This window comes from Sinocyclocheilus grahami, unplaced genomic scaffold, assembly GCF_001515645.1.
Source record: "Sinocyclocheilus grahami isolate Dianchi unplaced genomic scaffold, SAMN03320097.WGS_v1.1 scaffold586.1, whole genome shotgun sequence".
In the NCBI taxonomy this organism is placed as follows: domain Eukaryota; kingdom Metazoa; phylum Chordata; class Actinopteri; order Cypriniformes; family Cyprinidae; genus Sinocyclocheilus; species Sinocyclocheilus grahami.
Window position 1 is genome coordinate 239,091 of NW_015505765.1, and position 22,516 is coordinate 261,606.

General features: G+C 34.3%; 1 protein-coding gene across 1 annotated transcript; it reads right to left on the reverse strand.

Moving 5' to 3' along the window:
• Positions 1 to 350: 350 nt before the first annotated feature.
• LOC107556981 (pituitary adenylate cyclase-activating polypeptide type I receptor-like) lies at positions 351 to 14,147 on the reverse strand. The gene is made up of 12 exons (XM_016240261.1): positions 14,136 to 14,147; positions 12,469 to 12,616; positions 6,663 to 6,773; positions 6,118 to 6,218; positions 5,879 to 5,976; positions 4,606 to 4,738; positions 4,001 to 4,154; positions 2,957 to 3,017; positions 2,734 to 2,835; positions 2,281 to 2,410; positions 2,071 to 2,112; positions 351 to 1,612 (listed from the first exon to the last, which is right to left on the reverse strand). Exons 1-12 carry the CDS (start codon positions 14,145 to 14,147, stop codon positions 1,424 to 1,426), a joined length of 1,281 nt encoding a protein of 426 aa, XP_016095747.1. The 3' UTR covers positions 351 to 1,423.
• Positions 14,148 to 22,516: the final 8,369 nt, after the last annotated feature.

A 22,516-nucleotide genomic window follows, 5' to 3' on the forward strand; every position in this document is an offset into this window, starting at 1 on the left:
GAAAACGGGGGGGGGGGGGGCCACATAATAAAAGCACTTTCACAGAGGGATGCAGTTATGTGTTGCAGTTTGTCTTTGTCAAACCAAACAGTTGTCTCTTTTGTGCAAAAAAGGCACTTTGAAGAAGCAAAAAACATCTTCGTATGCAGTGACATCAGTTGCAAAGACTTGCAAACTTGTACGGCAAATGACGTCTTAAGAGGTCAAATACTCAAAAAAATCTTCTTTGGAATCTTAAAAGTGCTCTATTTGTAAATGCTTTTATGACATTAAATTACAAAATGAGCAAAAGATCAAATATTACGAGTCAGAAGAGCTACAAGAAAATGCTCAGCCTTTAAACAGAAAAAAATTGCTTATAAAGAATTTATTTATTGATATGAGTGTAAAGTTTCATAATTCTTTGCTGTAAATTAACTGTATGACAGCTAGTAGTCATAGAAGTGTGTGGGGGAGGAATCAACATGCATATTACAAATCTATTACACCCATATTACCCAGTTATATATTAATATGCCAAACATTGCGGCATGAACTTTGTTCCATTGTTGCATTCTAACTGACATTTTCTGTACTAGCGGCTGTTTAAAAAAATAGGAGCACAAGTACAAGTACAAGAGGAATCTACTCATGAAAACAAATTGACAAGTTAAGTTACTCACTGTTTTAATGAGGTTTCAAATGCTAGTTTTTCTTTGCTAATGTTAGTTTTGACTGGGTAAAAAATTTCAACACTGCGCCCAAGAAGCATCCACAATGTGGATCCTTAAACTTCGTAGTCCTTAAACTTGATTTTCCTTCAGTCCTTCATTCTACAATTACAACATATGAAAATATTTACATATTAAATTGGTATTAGGAACTGGGGATCAGTTATTCATTAAGCTCCTGTGTGAAATATGTGGTTTCTTCTCCTTCAAAAATGACTGTGCATGTCCCACATCCCATTGCGGTGAGGTCGGCTACTGTCTTCATCTTCTTCGATGATGCTTTGACAATAAAATATTGAGAATCTCGAACTGTCACAAATCTTCACAGACAGAGAAACAAAAACATGAGAGACTTGAGATGTACAAAAATATCCACCTTGTTCACGAACTAAAGCTTTCTGGATGAAAACATCCTAAATACTGGATTGCTATGGATTGATTATTTCCCCTCGGCCTGTAATTCCTTTCAGTTCTGATCAAATCTGATTCATCCGTAAGTCCGCATCAAAGATATCCATGTTTGCTTGGCACACAATAGACCAATGGTTGTGAGCTCCTCAGAGTTCCATAGCAAAAGCCTGTCATCTATGGATGATTGACAGATATTACAGCTTCAACCGACACTATACAGACTCAAAAGATGAAACAGGACTTGGATGTTGACGTAGGTTATTTTGTAGATCTAGTTCTAAGGAGTTTGGTCCTCTGAGCGCTCATGTGGCCGGTGTTTCAGCCTGCAGGCTGGACATGCGGATCTGTGAGCTGCTCTTGCTGAGGATGGAGAGCTGTGTGCCCCCGTTCACACCACTGCTGGCCAGAGACGGATGCCTGTGCTTCATATCCACAGCAAAGTACCGGTTCACCGTCCAGCTGCGCCATTTTCGTTTGATTTCTGACTGCACCTTTGGGGAGAAACTTCAGTGGGTTATTAAGCTGATTGGATCCTACAGGAGGAGATCTGCAGATCTCTTTCCATGCTGCTCATGGACAAGCTTGAATTTTAAATCCAGCTGGTTAATAATTTACATGTAAGGTCATGTAATGAGCACTGCAATGAGAAAGGGCCTCCAGAGACACTGCTTTATGCAAATAGAATGCAATTTAGATGTTTTCTAGGTAGAATTTATAATAATGAAAGCATATTTTATCAAACGCAAAAAAATAAAAAAATAAATGTATATTAAAATTAACATGCTTTTATCTAAAACAGTTACTGAAAATGTTTTTAAAAAAGAAAGAAAGAAAATATAAATGTATCTTGATTTTTCCCATAGGAGTCCATTCGAACTGTGGTAACTGGGTTTTGTTAAACCAAACTGCACACTTTATTTTTCTTTTCAATAGCACTTAAAGGACTTACCTCTCCATTAAGAAAGCAGTAAAGGACAGCTACTACAAAACCCTGAGAAGAAAATAATGACATCAAAATAATACAGTACACACAAAATAATAACTACAGACTATAAATTACAGTGTACAAAATACACATGAAATCTAAATAAATAAATAAATAAAATGAAATCATGTTGTCTCTTTGTACAAATATGAAAAGGCAAAAAGGGGCTTCTACCTGAAAAGAACCAAGACCAAGTTCAAACACAAGTCTTTCTCTTTTGCTGACATCTTCTGGTGTGAAAGCAAACACGGTATAGTGAATTCCAAATAGAGGAATGAGGAGAAGAGTGGAGCGAGCCAGACGCCTGTCAATCACACAACATTAACAAGTCATAAAAAGACTCCACATCTGATTGTGATGATTTTCATCTTAGAAATGGGAAAATATAAAAAATATTGTGGTATACAGTGCTGTGAAAAGGTTTTTGCCCCCTTCCGGCTTTTTTACTTTTTTGCACATTTGTCACGCTTAAAAGATTCAGATCATCAAACAAATTTTAATATTACACAAAGATAATGCAAGTAAATACAAAATGCAGTTTTTCAAAAAAGACAAGAGATATGGTGTATAATTATTGCTGCCCTGCTGAATGAATCAATATAATAATACAGTAGTTTACAGTCAAACGTCTTTTGCGATGGAATATGTACTATCCTTACCATGATAGAGGCAAGAACAGGACCCTTGATCACCCACCAGATGGCAGCATTGTCATTAATATCCCAGCAACTGCAGGCAATGTCAGACATTTATCCAATTTGATTGGTTTTTCATTTTATTTTCAGCTTTTTTTTTTCATTACATAACATATTAGTTATAGATATTATATAAAAATAATCCTTTATCTTACCCAATGTTATCAAAATGAGCTCTTAAGACTGCCCAGACAGCCACACAGATTGTTGGAGTACCTGGAAAAACATGAACAATCTAAATAAATATGAGTAATTTCAGATTTTCACATGATATAACAAACACTTATTTTATGAATTATTACAAACACATATTTTGCTTTATATATACAAAATATATGTATGAAATACATATGATGTATTTTTATATTTTCTAATATACATCCTCCTGACTACCAGGAAAAAAAGTTTTGTGAATTTAGTATTTTGTGATGTCATTACATTGTTTAGAGCATAAGAAAAAATTTGAAAAATGAACTTTTTGAGAAATGATATTTTATTCATATGTTATGCTATGTCCTCTGTAGAGGACATTGGGACTTTAAAAAGTCCTGATTTTTTTTAAATAAAAAGACATGAATAGACATGAAAAGGCAAAAACAGTGGGATTTTTGTTTCAATCACAAATCAATTTTCATTTTTAATAGCAAACATTATGTAAAGATGATTCTCAACTATGTTATGAAAGATATTTTTAAAGACCAGTTTTCCCATTATATACAATGTATCTATAAACTGTATCTAATTTGCATATTAATGTGTTTTTGGGGCAACATAGAATGAACAAATAAGTGCAATAATGGGAGTAAAAATGGGCAAGATTTTAATAATAATATCTCATATTTCATATGAATATTGATATATAATTTTTTTTCTCTGTTCATTTGTTGTGTCTCCCAATATGTGTAATAAACATGCTTTAAGTCCTGGTGTCCTCTACAGTGGACATGTATGAAATCGACCTTCATAACAGAAGGTCATATTTTGATTTGAAAATAATAAAATAAAATAAAATAAAATAATAATGTATGATTTATTTTATACATACAGATTTTATATTTACACAAATGTCATTGTATACATATACTTATATATAGTTTTTGTGTAAATTTTAATTTTTTTCAGTTAATGTTTATTTTTAAGTAACCTTTTTATGGTTTTAGAAATAATAACTATATAAGCTACATTAACCCTGGTCTTACCCCATCCAATAATGGTGTACCAGTAGAAGTATCTTTTCTCAGGAAAGAATGTCTCAACAAGCAGCGTAAAAAGATACAAGCCCTCGATAAACAGCCAGAAGTAGTTTGACAAAACGCAATAATGAAAAAATACCATCACTGCTTTACACTCCACCTGCAAAAAGAACAACATAGAGTGAATGCCACATTATCAAAATATTTCTTTGATTTTGATTAACTAAAGCATCATTTACATTACATAATCGCACTGAAAAATTAGTTAAGTGCGTCCAGGTTTGGAATGACACGAGGATGACTAAATGATAACATAATGTTTATTTTTGAATCAACTATCCCATTAAAAACAGAAGAGTCACACTGTTGCACAGGGAAACATTCAAAGCACATTCAGCTAGCTGGCCAAACTAAAAGCAACTGTGAGGTGACTACAGAGACCTCATTATCTGAAGCAAATTAAAGCACATAACAGCAACACAAACGTGTGATTCTGAGACTAATTCCTTTCTCAAAGAAATGACATGGGCAACCCGGGATGTTAATGGGCCCATCACCATGACTGCCTGGGTATTTGTGTGCAATGTGAAGAGAGAGAGACTGAGACTCACGGTGTGTATAAAGCAATGGTTGCTGTCCTCCTCTGCATATAAAATGCCGTCTTTAATGAAGACTGAGATGGCCCTCAGGATGAAGGACACAAACAAATTCATATGAATGAAATTCCTGGTGCAATGCAGCTTCCTGAGGGTAAAGCCAACCACAATAAAGAAACATTATATAAAACATAAAAAAATGCATCTTATATGTAAAGTGCTATTCAAAAGTTTAGAGTTTTTTTAAATGTTTTTTGAAGAAATATATTTAATTGATCAAAAAATATATTAGAAAATAAAACATTAAAATTATTTTCTATTTTAACATGTTTTGTATTTTTTCCCCCTGTATATTTGTAATTTATTATTGTGATGGCAAAGCTGTTTTTTTGCAGCCAATACTCCACTCTTCAGTGTCACATGACCCTTCAGAAATTGAATTCTATAATTGAGTTTATAAGCTGATACAATGTTCTCTAAAAAAATAAAAAGTTGAATAGAACAGCATTTTTTATAATATAGATATTTAGTAACAATATAAATGTCTTTACTATCACGATTAAACAATTTGATATATCCTTGAAAAAAAACACTGATAAGTGCATCTTGTACATCTTGGTGTATTAGTTCAGTATTATATTACAATATACAGTTTGAAATGTCCAACAATCTACATACTAATTCAATTTTACTAATTTCTCATTTTTTTACTATTTAATTCTTAACTTAAATAATTATGCTCCAAATATGTGACCCTGGAGCACAAAACCAGTCATACGTAGCACGGGTATATTTGTAGCAATAGCCAAAAATACACTATATGGGTCAAAATTATCTATTTTTCTTTTATGCCAAAAATCATTAGGATATTAAGTTAGGATCATGTTCCATGAAGATATTTTGTAAATTTCCTACCGTACATATATCGAAAATGTATTATCATTAGTAATATGCATTGCTAAGGACTTCATTTGGACAATTTAGAGGCAATTTTCCTATCCTCATAAACCATAAATCAATAGAAAGCTTATTTATTCAGATGATGAATAAATCTCAATTTTAAAAAATTGACCCTTATGACTGGTTTTGTGGTCCAGGGTCACATATAATTTACAACTGTGTATAAAAATACCTATTAGTGAAAGCTCTTTAATACCTATGTGCAGGTGTTTTTCTAAACACATCACTAAGACAAATGTGTCCAAATATATATTATTTAGTTTCCACTGCAGCTTAAGAACAGAATGAACGCTCGTGACCTCTTTCTTGACCTGGGTTGACCTCTCACCTGAACCTGCAGAGAATGGCCATGGCAGTGGTGAGAGACACCAGTGAGGTGCTGTAGCCCACAGTATACAGAGCCTTTACTGACACATAGTACATGTCCTGCAAACAAAGAGAAGAAATGCTAATTGATGTCAATACAATAAATACATTTCTTTAGAAATTTTGAAGGCTGAAAGGGATAAGGAATCTTCTAAGGAGATACAGAAGGAACAGAAAGCAGGAAAAGTGAAGGACACTTACTGGACTTGTTCCATTTTCATTAAAAGGGCAAACATCTACATAGTGAGGGAGCATCTCTGACCAGCCATCCTCGGTGCAGTTACGGCTGACCTTTCCAAACTCTACAAAAGGTGCCAAAATCCGATACATTTCATGAAGAAGAAAGAAAGAAAGAATGAGGAGCCAAATAATAATAAATCAAATTATTTTGTGAAATAAATAGACTTTAAAAAAATAAATAAGGAAAAAAAGTAGAAACTGCAATATAACTATTTTAAGTTGAAGTACTAAAATGACAAAAACTAAAACTGAAATAAAATAAATAGAGCTAAATAGACAAAAGCATTTAACAAAATGACTAAAACTGATCATATAAAAATGATCTAAATTGCCTAATTCTAAATGTTCTATAAATAATACTAAGATAACACTGTTACAATCTAATTCTTTACATTATTCTGGTCTATAGATAAGGACTGATTCCAAGGCAAAAACCTTAGTCTGATTACTTAACATCATATCTTCTCAATAAGCCTCACAATTTGAGGTATTGTTCATGTACTCACCATCATTCTCCTCACTCATGACTTCAAATAGCTCAGGACAAGGCATCCAGACCACTTGACCAAATTTTGCTGGCTGCCAGCAGGTGAGGTTGTCCCACATCCATCGGCAGACTAGAGGATAACACGGGAAGACATGGAATATCATAGATTTAAATCTCCGCCTAACCAACAAGTATGAACATTTTATGTATTACATGTAGCAATCATATGTGACCCTTGACCACAAAACCAGTCATAAGGGTCAATTTTTCTAAATTGAGATTTATACATCATCTGAAAGCTAAATAAATAAGCTTTCCATTGATGTATGGACAATATTTGGCCGAGATACAACTTATTTGAAATCTGGAATCTGAGGGTGCAAAAAAATCAATATATTGAGAAAATCGCCTTTAAAGTTGTCCAAATGAAGTTCTTAGCAATGCATATTACTAATCAAAAATGAAGTTTTAATATATTTACAGTAGGAAATTTACAAAATATCTTCATGGAACATGATCTTTATTTAATGTCCTAATGATTTTTGGCATAAAAGAAAAATCAATCATTTTGACCCATACAATGTTTTTTTTGGCTATTGCTACAAATATACCCCAGCGACTTAAGACTGGTTTTGTGGTCCAGGGTCACATATATGTCATATGTTAATGTATGAAATTGCTCCAATTTTTAATAGATTGCATGTGTTTTTATATGACAATATACTAAATATATATGGAAATTTAATATCTGTACATATATATTACAGTTGTGTATGGGGCAACACTTATATACTATTGTAAATAAAACAATTTTAATTTAAAATGACGAACTTCTGGGCTTATAAAATCTCAAGATTAAAGTTTTGTGGTAACTCTGCCTCTGAACCAGTTTTTATTGGGGTATTTACGGCACCTGAGAATAGAACAGCCTAGTTTAAGATATATTTAGGTGTGCTACTTGACAGCCATTCTTATGATTCAGTGAAAATCAGCGCAAATGACAAGCGACAAAAATAGGCTTCCATCTGCTTCAATGAGGCAATAGATTGCAAGAATTCAATCAAAACAATGCCACAGCATTTTAGAATATAAAAAGAAAATGCAACCAAGTCATCAAATATCAATCGAATGTTTTTTCCTCCAAATTGAATGTTAAGATAATTAGAAGCTTAAACCATGTCGATCTTTGTTATTTTGTTATACTTTCTCTGTTTTCTCCACACATAATCACATGCTGTCAGCATGGCTTTATGATATGTTTTATATTGTGTCTGCATATGTGTATATGAGCATGCAGAACATCTTAGTTTATTTATTTATCCCTTTATCTATTTTTATTTTGGCATTGCTCTTCAATAAATTCCTCTAGTGATATATTCAGAGGGAAAAGAGACTTTCACAGTGAACTAACCATGTGATGCTAAAGCATCTTATCATCTCCATCAAGGATTAAGGATTCAAAGAGAAATAGTAAAGAGAGCAAGTGTGTGTGTGTGTGTGTGTGTGTGTGTGTGTTGGGAAAAAAGCCTGCTGATCTTGATTTGCATGAGCAGAACAGCATCTGCCAGCTGTGTTTTCCCTCTGCTCTCAGCCCTAGCAAATGTTAGAATGTTTTCACAGCGCTTTCAAAATATTACCCAGATATTCTTGCAAAGACTTCATTAAAACAGAAGAACTAACAATATATTTTATCTAGTCTCTTTATAATTAGTTTTGGGGAGTTTCTTTGTCCATTCCATTTGCATTCTTACATTCTTATTAGTAAGCTCACACACAACACTCTTTCCTGCAACCTTAAAAAGTATACACTTTAAATTACATGCATAAATTCAAGCAACGCAAGGTTGACATTTGCTTCTTGGTGGTCTGCATAAATGTCAAACATTTCTAACAACAAAAGGCCAAGCGAGTGTTTTAACATCTTGTCTCTTGAATTATAACAATCTGCAACAAAGACACATAGCAATACTTTCAACAATCAGAATTAATTGTTTTGTTGGTTTATTTCATTTTGGTTTATGTCCAACATATCTTTGTAGTTTCATACAACATTCTAGAATGTTTAAGATGGAATTTTCCATTCCAAATCTTAAGCATCTTTTCATTTAAAACAGGAATCGTAAACTTTTTTTAAGCATATGACCCTTTGTAGGATAAATTATATTAATAATAACAAGCAATTTTTTAAGATTTAAAAAATATATATAAATAAATAAAATAATTAACTTTATTAAATTGTCATTTCAGAAGTTTTAAATGAATGTTCTTCAATGTGACTTTTGTGATTTGTGATTACATTTTTTTTTTCATTATTCCCACAAATAGCCATTTCTACCTGATAAAATAACATTTAAAGTAAAAAAAAATTTAATCAATTTGAAAATTTAGAGCTTGACATAACTAGAAAGAGCTATATTCATTATAAAAGTGTCCTTTACTTTTTTTTTAAATTTAGTAATTTCCATGATGGGATACAAAGATGGAGCAGGAACCCCTGTTACATATTGTGCAAAACTGGATGTTGCATATTAAGCCAGATTTATAATAACATGTGCCTATTATCATATTAATGATGTCATGGTTACATTCCAAAGCCATTAAAACAATAACTGGGGGTGAACATTTTCTCTTTAGCAACTTTTAATGTATTTTTGTTTTTTTAACAAAACATTTATTTGAGATGAATAATTGATGGACCTCTGGCAGTACTGTCTCAATAAAGACTCCTGCATAAAGCAAACTGACATGTATCACTCAAGAGCTGGCACTGAGTAGCTATTAAAAACCGACAACTGTCAAACACTCTCTATTGTCTGTCATGTTAGGTATTTATATCAATCTCATTTTCTCTGCAGCAGTGCCAAACACAGACCCAAAGGAAGCTCCAGAAACTGGATACAGCCTATATAAAAGGAAATTGATGAAAAATGGCTCAAAAATAATACCACTACATATTCCAAAGCCTTGCCTGTTTAGATGGCCATAAGCTCTGTTATAGCACAGATTATTCTACAAGCAAATATACTGTATTTATAGATTAAGAAATTCATATAAAGAATTATTATATCTATGTGAACACAAACAAGCATAGTTCAATTCTTTGGGGTTGCAAGGAGGACATTTTTCTTCCAGGGATACAGTGCAACGCTCACACAAAATGACAGATTATGATTTCTCTCCTGAGAACAGCTTTAATTACTTGTGTAAATTGGACACAGATGCGTGATTAGTACATATTCCAAAGCCTTGCCTGTTTAGTTGGCCATAAGCTCTGTTATAGCACAGACCCAAGGCAGTGTTTTAATGTAAAATACTGCTGGGAGATTATTCTACAAGCAAATATACTGTATTTATAGATTAAGAAATTCATATAAAGAATTATTATATCTATGTGAACACAAACAAGCATAGTTCAATTCTTTGGGGTTGCAAGGAGGACATTTTTCTTCCAGGGATACAGTGCAACGCTCACACAAAATGACAGATTATGATTTCTCTCCTGAGAACAGCTTTAATTACTTGTGTAAATTGGACACAGATGCGTGATTAGATAAACGACAATGAAATACTGCACACTGAGACTTTCTGAGAGCATTGCAAGACCTAACTTATGAATTATGACTACTTATGAAATACATAAATTATTCAAAGAGCCAAAGATCCAATCAGTGGTTATTTTCAGCAGCTAAAAATAGGTAAAGTAAATGAGTAAATTTGGCAAAATAATGAGATAAACATGAAGTGATGTAAACAGGCTACTGTAGCCCACACAAACCACAGCAAGCTTCCAGTAATCCTGTGTGTTATGTGCTTTCTGCATTTATTTGCTTTAGAGGAATAGTTTACCCAAAAATTCTCTCATTAATTACTCACCCTCATGTTGTTCCAAACCTGTAAAACCTTTGTTCATCTTCGAATACAAATTAAGATATTTTTGATGAAATCCGAGAGCTTTCTGACCCTCCATAGACAGCAATGATATTCCCACGATCAAAGCACAGAAACGTAGCAAGGACATCGTTAAAATAGTCCATGTGACATCAGTGCGGTGAAGACTGGCACGGAAGTGCGTGATTAGATAAACGACAGGGCTGCTTGTCTTTGTTCTCCAGAATCTTCCTGAAATACTGCACACTGAGACTTTCTGAGAGCATTGCAAGACCTAACTTATGAATTATGACTACTTATGAAATACATAAATTATTCAAAGAGCCAAAGATCCAATCAGTGGTTATTTTCAGCAGCTAAAAATAGGTAAAGTAAATGAGTAAATTTGGCAAAATAATGAGATAAACATGAAGTGATGTAAACAGGCTACTGTAGCCCACACAAACCACAGCAAGCTTCCAGTAATCCTGTGTGTTATGTGCTTTCTGCATTTATTTGCTTTAGAGGAATAGTTTACCCAAAAATTCTCTCATTAATTACTCACCCTCATGTTGTTCCAAACCTGTAAAACCTTTGTTCATCTTCGAATACAAATTAAGATATTTTTGATGAAATCCGAGAGCTTTCTGACCCTCCATAGACAGCAATGATATTCCCACGATCAAAGCACAGAAACGTAGCAAGGACATCGTTAAAATAGTCCATGTGACATCAGTGCGGTGAAGACTGGCACGGAAGAGAAGAAATTGTTGAATACAGTTGTTATTTTTGTTTTCTTTGTGCACAAAAAGTATTCTCATAGTTTCATAACATTAGGGTTGAACCACTGATGTCACATGGACTATTTTAACGATGTCCTTACTACCTTTCTGGACCTTGAACTTGTCAGTTGCGTTACCATCTATGCAAGGTCATAAAGCCCTCGGGTTTCATCGAAAATATCTGATTTTTTGTTCCGAAGATGAACAAAGGTCTTATGGGTTTGGAACAACATGAAGGTGAGTAAACATTGACTGTACATGTATTCCCCCAGCTAACAGGTAACGTTCTCAGTGCTAACTTAAACATTTGTTCAAGTTAACTGGTTTTTAATAATGTTTTCAAAACATTCTTGGAACCTATTTTTGTTAGCTGGTCCCCTCCGTAAGTTTCAGTTTATAGCCTAAAACTGTGGGCAGCTCTAGTTTCATGTTAACGCATTAATCCATTCCCTAAGGACAGCTTCTTGTCAAATCAAAATGTCAGCATTTCATTACTGACTGTGATTGTGACTGTCCAAAGCATTATGATCAATGCCACATGCAGACAGCACTAGAGGGGTGTCAGAGTCGGTTCTGGAAAAGCTCTGAGCTTATGATCTTCCCTCCACTTCCTGTGAACCATCACAAGGTCTTACATTCTCCAGCTTAGTCTGACAGCTTTAAGCTTAATATCATCAAGCATTTATTTCAGATCACTTCTAAAATCCATAATCTAAATAGAAACAAATTTTTAAACTTATTTTAAATGTTTCTTATTATAAACATCTGCAAGCATGCCGTATTTAGATGACTAAAATATTTAGTCTCTGGTAAATCTATTGCTTCACTTCACAGTTAAACACTAATAGCTTTGCACTGCATAACAAAACGGTAACATGCAGCATTTACTGTATGTGGGGATCTAAAATTACAACTCAAAAACTGTGTGGATTGAATTAGCAAATATGCATAATGTACTTGCAGTCTGACACATAATATGTACCACCACCACATAAACACATCACCAAAACACACACAGACTCACACATTTGATTGATCATGCTGAGGATTGTTTTATTAGAAAATGTATTTAAATGTAGTATTATTGTTATAACTATTGTTATTACATTTTTACCATTTTTACAATTTTGCCTCAAAAAAATACAAACACAGAGTGTACATAAATGAAGTTCTTACCCAATTCAGGTTCACTGCTAGGGTCATCCATTGTCATCCTTTCCATGCACTTCTCTTTCTCTAACTGAATGACACAGTCTGGGTGCATGCAGTAGATCTGAAAGATACAGTATTTAATAGAGTGAAATGTTTGATTTAGGTACAACAGCTGTATAGGTTGAGCATACAGTACTTTGTAAAAGTCACAAAGTAAGTACTTTTTCAAAAGAAGAATCTACTCATAGATTATGCCGTTTCTGGCAAGCTGTAGTTTTCAAGTTTGGATTTCTAGAAAATCGACGTGTATGAGTTTGCTTAGAATGAGGTTGTCACTTTTATAAAGAAATAGTTCAAACGAAATAAAGATGTGCTTAAAATGTTCTCATCATCAGGCCACGAGTCTGTTTCTTTATCAGAAATGATTTTGATCATCAATGAATGCTCTACATGAATTGGAGCTGACAGAATGAGAGTCCAAACAACTGATAAAAATGCCATAATAATCCTCAAGTAATCCACACAACTCCAGTCCATCAGTTAACATCTTGTGAAGAGGAAAGCTATGTATTTGTAAAAAACAAATCCATTTATTTAGGCGTTTCAATCCTTGTTGTTTGAACTCTCATTGTGATGGCACCCATTCACTGCAGAGGATCCTTTGATGAGCTAGTTTTGTAATGCAAAATTTTTCCAAATCTCTTCCGATGAAGAAACAAACTTGTCTACATCTTGGATGGCCTGAGGGTGAGTAAAAGTTTATCAAAATTACATTTTTGTGTGAACTATTTTTCTTTAAATAACCGAACTGTGTGTGAACTTAACAGTGTTTAGCACTTAAATATAGGACTGACAGCCCTTTTAAACACTGGTCAGAAATTAAAGTGATATATTGCAAATTATTTTATATGTGTGAAATTATGAAAGAGCAATAATCTTAATTTCAGAAGGTCTGTTTTCCCCCCTTTTTTTCTTCTGTATTTTTTACAAAGCACCCCTTATGGGCCCCTGTATCATATTAGATTAATGTCTAAACTTCTAGAAAGCAACACTTTATCCGTCAAGAGTTCTTGTAGCCTGTGATGATACATCCAAACTGACAGAGTACAAGGTTACTAAATAAACAATGACAGCAGCCTGACAGTAGCCAAAGGCAGTGAGACTTTCAAAGAACTAATAATAAATTCAATGCAATTATTGCATTCCAAATGACTATGTGTTTAAACCCACTTCAAAATTACAGACAATAAACATAATTTCACTCAACATCTAATATGTATTTATGAGACGGCATTCATAATTATAAACACAGATTAAGTTCTAGATCTTTTAGAAGGGCTAAGAGAGAAAATAAACAAAGCTTTGCTTATCGGTAAATATAATTGGTAATCTTCCATTGCTGCTGTGGCGATTTCTGAAAACCATTCTTTACTTTAGTGTTAGGAGAAAAAAATAATATTCATATAAATTGCTGCCCATTCCAAGCAGGTCTTGAATATTGCTTATCTTAATGTTAAACAGTTTTCAAATAGAGACAATATTACACACACCCACACACAGCACACAAGACATTAAATATCTTCAGCCCAGTGTCGAATGACATTCTGAGCCAATCCAAACGTCTGCTCCTTCTTATCTCTCCCACTCAGTGTACGCTTTAAACAATCGCTCCTTCCTGCTTCATGCACTACCAGACCATTCATCTTATATCTTTGTAGCAAAACAAAATTGACAAATGTTCCACAGCACATACGTTTCTTCACACACAAGGTGGTGTTCTCCATCCAGTTGAACAGTTGCAATAGAGACAAATCAGTTCTGTCAATATACTGTTATTGTCTGTTAGAGTACATCTTGACGCTCACATGTATCCAGTCTTTATTAATGGATATGAGCAAAGACTTGTTTGTTGCTGTCAACTAGGTTACAGTTGTGTTTACAGTTGTAGTTAAGGGCTTTAATAAACCATATTGTGAAATGTTTGTATTAGAAATATTGTTTGAAAACTTTGAGATAACATTGAAGGCCAAAGCAAAATGTGAGAGAAAACTAATCAACATGGACTCAAGTCCATCAATGAATCCCTTGTGCAAATCTATAATTAAGGCATTCATCTTTAAACAATTGTTTCTGGCCAATTACCATAATCTATAAGAACATTTAATAACATTTCCTCCAGTGAAAATTTTGGATATGAGAGGACAACAGGTGATGGACTTTTTCACTAGGGGAAGGGTTATAATTAGTGCTGTCAAAATTAGCTTGTTAACACAGGTGATTAATTTTTCCAGTTTAACTGCGCTAAAAATATTTAACACAGGGGTGGAGCTAGGGTTGGCCACCCCACTCACAAATGCTGCTTCTGTCTCTTTTTTTATTGACTAGAATTGCATTTATTTAGATGCAGAACATCTTTATGACCACATCAAATGGAAGACTTTTCAGATGCGCACTCCACTTCACCTCAGCGCCAGGCGCTAGTCAAACGAGCGCGAGGTGACGAGGGAGCTTCAGTAGAACAACAGTGAACTCCGGTCAGATGAGACATGCAAGTAAAAACAAATTTTCCTGTCCTGACTGCCGTTATACTGTGCTCGTAGTGCGTGCTCTTCAACTGCATGCACAAATATGGTGGCGCGCGCTGTAGCCCGTATCATTTCATATTAAAGTGCAAATGAAACTGTGAGCTTGTGTGTCAGATCTGCTTCACTTTCAGCAGTGGCAGCTCTTAAAGTAATAGCAGCCAAATAACCTAATAACCCAGCTGCTGTGATGTCTGTTATTCAAAGAACAAAAGAAAAAGTGGAAATCAGTAACTTTTGAAATTTAGTGTTTGATAACTACAAACTAATTGTTTGATAACAATTTCTGTATATTTCCTAATTGCTGAAGAGCACAGGTAAATATGGGATTTATTATAATGGGTTTATGTGAAGATGTCATAAGTTCACTTACATTAAAAGTTGAATGTGAAATTATTGCAATATAAAAGTATATTTAATGTTAGGTGGGATTCATCAAGATTAATTTCAGAAAAAAATGTGTGGTTAATTGGTTAAATTTTTTTTTTTATCGATTGACAGCAGTTATAATTAATTATGGACTTTAAAGTTAGAACACCTTGGATTTGTTTCTTTAAGATGTTAATTTATGGACTAGGGTCCTGAGGATTACTTTTGGATTATTGTGATGTTTTTATCAGCAGTTTGGACTCATTCTGACGGCACCCATTCACTGCAGAGGATCCATTGGTGGGCAAGTGATGTAATGATAAAGAAACAAATTCATCTTAGATGGCCGGATGGTGAGTAAATTTTCAGCAAATTTTCATTTTTGGTGAACTATGCCTTTAAACCTGAACAGATTCCCATGTTAAAAGAAAAATCCTTCATCAACAGAACTACAATGCACAATGGGTTTAACAGAATATGAAATCACATTATGAGATAATAATAAACTAATCACTTTTGAAACCCTCCTTAATACTGCTGATTTGAGACCCCTGAGATTGTGGTTACTGCGATAACTGGTCTCAGAGCACCATGCTCCTTGTGCATTGACTTGAAAACATGAGCAAAATTTAGTAAACATGAGCACCTGCATTAATATTCATGAGGGCTGTGTAAGCTCTCACCCCTCACCCAGGCTGCATCACAAAGCTGATTTCCATCATAAAGAGACTACGCAATTCACTCCTACATCATGACAGCAACACAAAAATTCCTACAAACAAGCAAATCCATAAAACGAGTTCCCAGTACGTTTCTTTCTTTCTTTTTTCCCCTCCTGCTTCTTTTGCTGTCAAACTACATTTTACATTTACTTTTTTGTCCCCTTTATCTTTCTACTCCACTACAAAAGTAGAACACATTAATTCTTGTGGAATTGAAATTTATTTACACCAGTCTATGTTTTGTCAGTGACTATGTTTTTGAAAAGCGTGAAATTTGCTTATTTTTCTCTGTCTGCTGTCTTCAGTGTGGGTGTGGGAATATCACATGGCATTTACACTCAGGTAAAGAGCAAACAAATTATAGTTGTCTTATTTACAGTTTATAGTCGTATTTAAAGTTGTTTCTGCATATTACGATGTGATAGAAGCTGGTAGGAAGCATTGTAAAGTTTAAAAATACATACTTCAGCTTTAATGAAACACCACGTCATTTCATGCTGGAAACAAATCAAAATAGAAAAGTAGAGGAAATACTCATCGCAAGTTTCCTTTGTTTTTCTCTTGTAACAATAATCCCATACAGTGTATCACATCAGTTATCCCCAGATTAACTGGAACTGGAAGGAAAAAACCTAAGTGAACTGTGGGATTAGTTGATGTCTGTAGGGAAACTCTTTCTTTTAATCTTATATTACAGTGAGCATTAGCGTAAAGGGAATCTAAATCAAACCTAAACCTTCTAAATCTGTGATTTAGAATTTTGTAACATTATATGTAATGGGAAAAATTTGTATATTATTAGTTCATAGTCATAGTATGAACAAGCTCATAGTATATAATTAGTTTGAGCGTTTTTACATTATTTATTGCTGATTAGATTTATTTCAAAAAGTGTTGCTTATGTGTGGTGATCAGATCAATATGAGAGAATACAAATAGCAAAATCTAGGCCAAAATCTACATAAAATCATGACTTGGAACTGTATCCTTATTGTGCGTAATAATTTTAGTCATTTCAATTAATTTATAGTACTACACTCTACCTACTTCAATTGTTGTTTTATAGCATTTCTTTTTGGCCTTTACTCATTTGTTAATAATAATGAAAGTTTTTTTTGTCTTTAGTTCATACATGTTTTTGAACCTGTTATTGACTTTCATTCAACACTACTAAACAGACACTTGCAAATATTTTTGTCAGCAGAAGTAACATTGTTCATCCTGTAATGGTCATAATTAAATCTGCTAACTGAGAGAGAGCAGAAGCATAACCTCCTGTAAACGTTCCATTGCAATGCCACTGCCAGCTTTTAGTGTTAACTAAAAGTGAAATAAAACAGCATGGCCTTTGTTGCTTGAAGTACTCACTGTACCATAACTGTTTTGGCTCTTGGACAGTTTACATTTGGCCTGTCTGGTGCCAATGATCTTTGGATGCCAGGAACGATCTAAGTGCCAGTGTGTATGGTGACGTAAATTGCCCTTGGACGTTTGTTTCTCCTCAGCTGGAGGCACAGACAGTAGACCAAAGAGAGAATGGTTCTTCATGTAAACAAAGAAGGCACTTCTCCCCTCAGTTATGAGAGGATACCATGTGTATGAAACGAGCAGTTATCCAGGAAACAATAAATGCCTTTACATTTGACCTATTGTATGTGGATTATTTACAGAAAGCAATAACAAGAGAAAGACGATGAAAAAGGATGTGCGGGGGTCTTTTTCTCCCCCAGACCCCACCCGCTATAAATTTCTCTCACGCTCTTTCTCTCTCTTCCTCCTTCTCCCGCACACTCTCTGTCTCATTCAAACCTTTTATTCTCCTCTTTGGAATATTTCTTCTCTGAAGCCATATATACAGTATATATATATATATATATAGGATGGATCATGGATGAAATCTGTCACACATGCATAAGATGGATCTCTGGCCTCATTTCTCCACTGAATATTCTTCATAAATCTCATTAGAGTGTGTTAATGTCGAACTAGGCTGACCAATCGTGAACTAAGTCACTAAAGTCTGCACAGCTATATTTAGATTGTCAATTGTTGTTTGAAGAGGAAGGAGAGGGATTACCATTAGCATATATACACATTTCTCTGTTTAAAACACTGAGTGAATACATAGCGCAAATCAGGAATTAGGGAATTTGGAGTCTCCTTCTCTCTTTATCCTTTTCTCTCAGTACAAATCATAAGGGATTGCATGGGGTGACTTCAATTACTGTGCCACGAGCCCCCAGGTAACATAGTGATTTATTATCAAAGCAGCACTGTAGTGTGTGATACAAGCACAAATCATGTAAACAGGGTGTCAGCGGCTGACAACAGACAAGCAAAATGTGAATGTAGAATTTATACCCAATATCAAAAAAACGCTGAACACACAGAAAATAGTGAGGTCATCAGAGCTGGTCCATCACAAAGAAGAGGGAAAAGGTGTGTGTGCAAGTACATTTGTGCCCATATCTGTTAGTGTGTTGCTGTATATAAGAATACAATATAAACTAATGGCATGAGACACGCAATCAGCAGACGGTAATCACTACTGGTGTCTTGCTGCTGGGTTCCCTTACTTAAAGAAAATATATTTTCCTTATATATTAAAGATCAAAATATTAAATTGAATTCATAAGGAAAATATACAGAATAATATATTGTGTATATTACAATAATGAATGAATAATACATAAGGAATTTCTTATTTTTTTACATTGAAAAATATGTGACAATTTACTTACATGGATCTCCTATTCACTGCAATCAAATTGAATCAAAGGTTTGTTTATGCTGAGTTCATTCAAAATAGAGATCAACAAGTAAAAATAGCATCATTTTATTCACATGTAATCAGGACTTTCAAAAATCACACCACCAAGGCTAATAAACAAAAAGTTGATTTAAGGGTAAAAGGTGACTTGACACATTGACGAATATGTAAATATATTTAATATGATGTAATGCATAATGTAAATTAAATATATTTAATCTTAAAATAAGGAATAAACTACTCAGCAATGGAGTAAGGAAAACGAAAAGATGCAAAAAGACTGCATAACATGTGCTGAATTTGTAGGCCTACGTATATATACAAAATTCAACACACTGAATGCAATTTTTTGTAGAATATTTAAATTCTACAAGAGTTTCTGCATTATCTGCAATATATGAAATGGATATGAAGTAATAGAGATATATATTCCCTTAGAAGTTGGTACTGCCATTTTGTGGCATAATCATTGCACTATAGTTTGGGTGTGGCGTGGCTATAGCAATAAGGTTTCAACATTTATAATTAATGTACAATGGATACAATCAAAGTCTTGTAAGTCATTAATGAAGCACTAACGTGAATAAGAAATCATTATAACACGGGGGTAAAATTCTGTGATCTGCTGAGCTGTACACTAAAAACATAATAATAATGCTTAAAGTTATGTTATTGGCTATCATGCAAGCTCTCTTAATACCGTGTTTTAATAAGAACATGCGCAGCAGCTCCATGGCAGTGATCTGTCCTTAAAACGGGGCGATGTTGCACGCTGGACTTCTGTTTTTTTTTCTTCTTCTTTTCTTTTTTTTGCTTTTAACGCATTCGGTTTTATAATAAGGAATGCACATTCCCCATAAAATGGTAACTGTTAAAATGAACAATTCCTGTAAACCGCACAACTCTAAACATATAGAGCTACTACAGTAAATCGCAGACCGTCTTCAAGCCACTCTCCAACCAATCCCATCAAATAGCATTTCAACCACCAAATCCATAGCCAAATGCATAATATAAAAACTGAGATGTAAAATGTATTCGCTCCATAATTCATCCATACGAGAGCTATTGATCCGTACTGTAGGCTACACTGCATTTCATTACAGGCTACACATGCAGCAAAAGGAATGAAATGCGTTTCGATGCAAAATTCACTAAATGGTCACTGCGAGAATGAGTAGTATATAATGAATCATGAATCTTACTGTTCCAGTAGGCAGAAGGGTGTCGAGGAAGGACGTATCAACACGATGCAGAATGCAGAGTATCTCGCGTTGTCAGTCACAGGCGTTGTAACTGCTGCGGCGCGCGCTGGTGCACAAACATTCCCTCAAGACGCCCAGAAAAACTTCTGCTGTCAAGTAGTGTGTGTGTGTGTGTGTGTGTGTTGTCTCTCTCTCTCAAAAATGAACGAGGGAACAGACGTCTAACTAAGGCAATGAATGAAAAATACACGCTCATAAATACATTGAAAAGCCCAGGTTTGAAGTAAGAGATGTGGTCTGGATAGAACTCGCTATTCTCTATATTGTTGTAACACTCCGCTGCTGAGCGGTTATCCGCGCAGACTCACAATGATCCCTGATATGCGCTGCGCATTTAGATGAACCCCTTCAAACACCCCCATCTATCTCTCTCTCTCGCTCTCTCTCTCTCTCTCTCTCTCTCTCTTTCTCTTTCTCGTTTTAAGGTTGCAGTGAGTCCAGTCTAAAAAATAAAGCTCTACTAAAAAAAACGTAGAAAATCAGAGGTCAGGGGAAGTCAAAGGTGTGGGTAGATCATAAATTACAATTTTCTTTACACACATAAGCATGGCCTATATATTTCAACAAGTCAAAACAGACGAGCACAGAATTAGCAACATAGCAACCATCGCTGATGGCGGACGAACGCTTTTCTTTATAGGTTTCGTATCGGGCGGTCATAAATAGATTTATACTAGCCTAAATAGATCATTTGGCATTTATTTTTAAAATGTATCTAGTTTTTACACTGAAAAAAAAATGTGCAAAAATAACTTTCAGAAACCAAGGTAACACTTTATTTGAAGGTTTCCTTGTTACACTTTACATAGCTATACTTACTATTATAATAACAATTATGCATAATTACATGCAAGTAATCCTAACCATATAGTAAGTAGCCTACATAGTTAATTAATATTACTCAGTACTTAAATGTATAATTACATGGTAACAAGGACACCTTAAAATAAAGTGTAAGCGAAACTGCTAGTAAATGTCCATTACAATTGCAATTACAATTAATTACAAAGAAACCGCAAGTAACACGTTGAATTAAACGTGACACTTTTAAAGACTAAAATAGTATTTTCTTGTAAAAACGTAGGCTAGCCTACTCCAGTAATCTGTTTTATTTACAAGTCATTTAGTGTATTATGTTTAGCTATGCAAAGACATCTTGCGTTGCACAAGACGGACCTCAACAAATTGTAGGGTACCCCTAAAATGACAGAAATAACTTTAAAAAGTCAACCCTCCAAATGTAATTATGTAATACGCACTCTGGACTGTAGAAGAGACTTACGTCGTGGATAAGAGTAACAGAGCGTGACTGTCAGTATATTATCCTTTGTTCTGCGCACGCTAATCGGTGAGTTTAAAGATTTCACTATTCAGCTCATGCTTGACCCATATCCGGAGACAGCTGCGCTGCAGTACAGTTACTCCAGAAAACGCATCAGGACCATGGACAGCGGCCGAAGAAACGTTTCATCGATCATGTTACGTCACCCAGCGTTGGAAGAAAGCCCATGGTTTATAAAATTCCGAACATTTCAAACATTTTTATGGAGCGTAAAATACAGTCTGCTGCAAGTTGCTGTCAAAGATTTACTGATATAGCTCAAACAAGCTTCAGCTCAACAACAAGATACAGATTCAAAATACACCATGTTTTCTATTATGACGTATTTAAATGAACATGTAAAAACTTCTATAAGCCACATCTGAAATATGCAAGCAGATGTAAAATATAAATCATAAACGTCTTCCAACTCAATTTTCTGTAGCAGTTCAATTCAAAAAGAAAAAAAGAAAAAGAAAAAGCAATGAACAGACTGACACTTTGGCACCTTTAAAAAATAAGAATGAACAATTGTAGCGACTTGGCCATGTGTTATTTATTATTTAGAAAAAGTAACTTTAACTGAGAGCCCTTGATATATTGACATCAGTATATAGAGGGTAGAGTGAGTCATATATATATATATATATATATATATATATATATATATATATATATTCATAAAAAGACAAGAATAACAGAAAGAGCTGATTAATTAAGATATTAGTAATAGATGTCAGAAGGTGAGAGAAAATGTTGCAATCTCCAAGCTGAGCAGTTATGTCACTCTAAAAGAGACAGGGACAGCTTTATCTATGCTCTGATGTGTCAGTTTGTTTTTTTGCTATGTGCCATGAGTTTTTTCTTACATACAAAAGCATGTGTACTAAAGCAACTGCAGGAGATTGACTCATCACTAGCTGGCTGTGTAGGAGGGCAAGACAGAAGGGGACACATTTTCTCATGAAAAATAGAGATGGAAACATAGAAGACGAGGAAGAAAGGATAGAGAATGGTGTCAAATCTGAGTGCAAGAGCTTGGC

Bases quoted from the DNA above. Each gene is read 5' to 3' on its own strand.
- LOC107556981 (XM_016240261.1), bottom strand. The intron at 6,219-6,662 runs GTGAGTACATGA...CACCTTTTGTAG, and splicing joins CATGAGTGAGGAGAATGATG to AGTTTGGAAAGGTCAGCCGT. The intron at 2,113-2,280 runs GTAGAAGCCCCT...TTTTCTTCTCAG, and splicing joins TTGGTCTTGGTTCTTTTCAG to GGTTTTGTAGTAGCTGTCCT.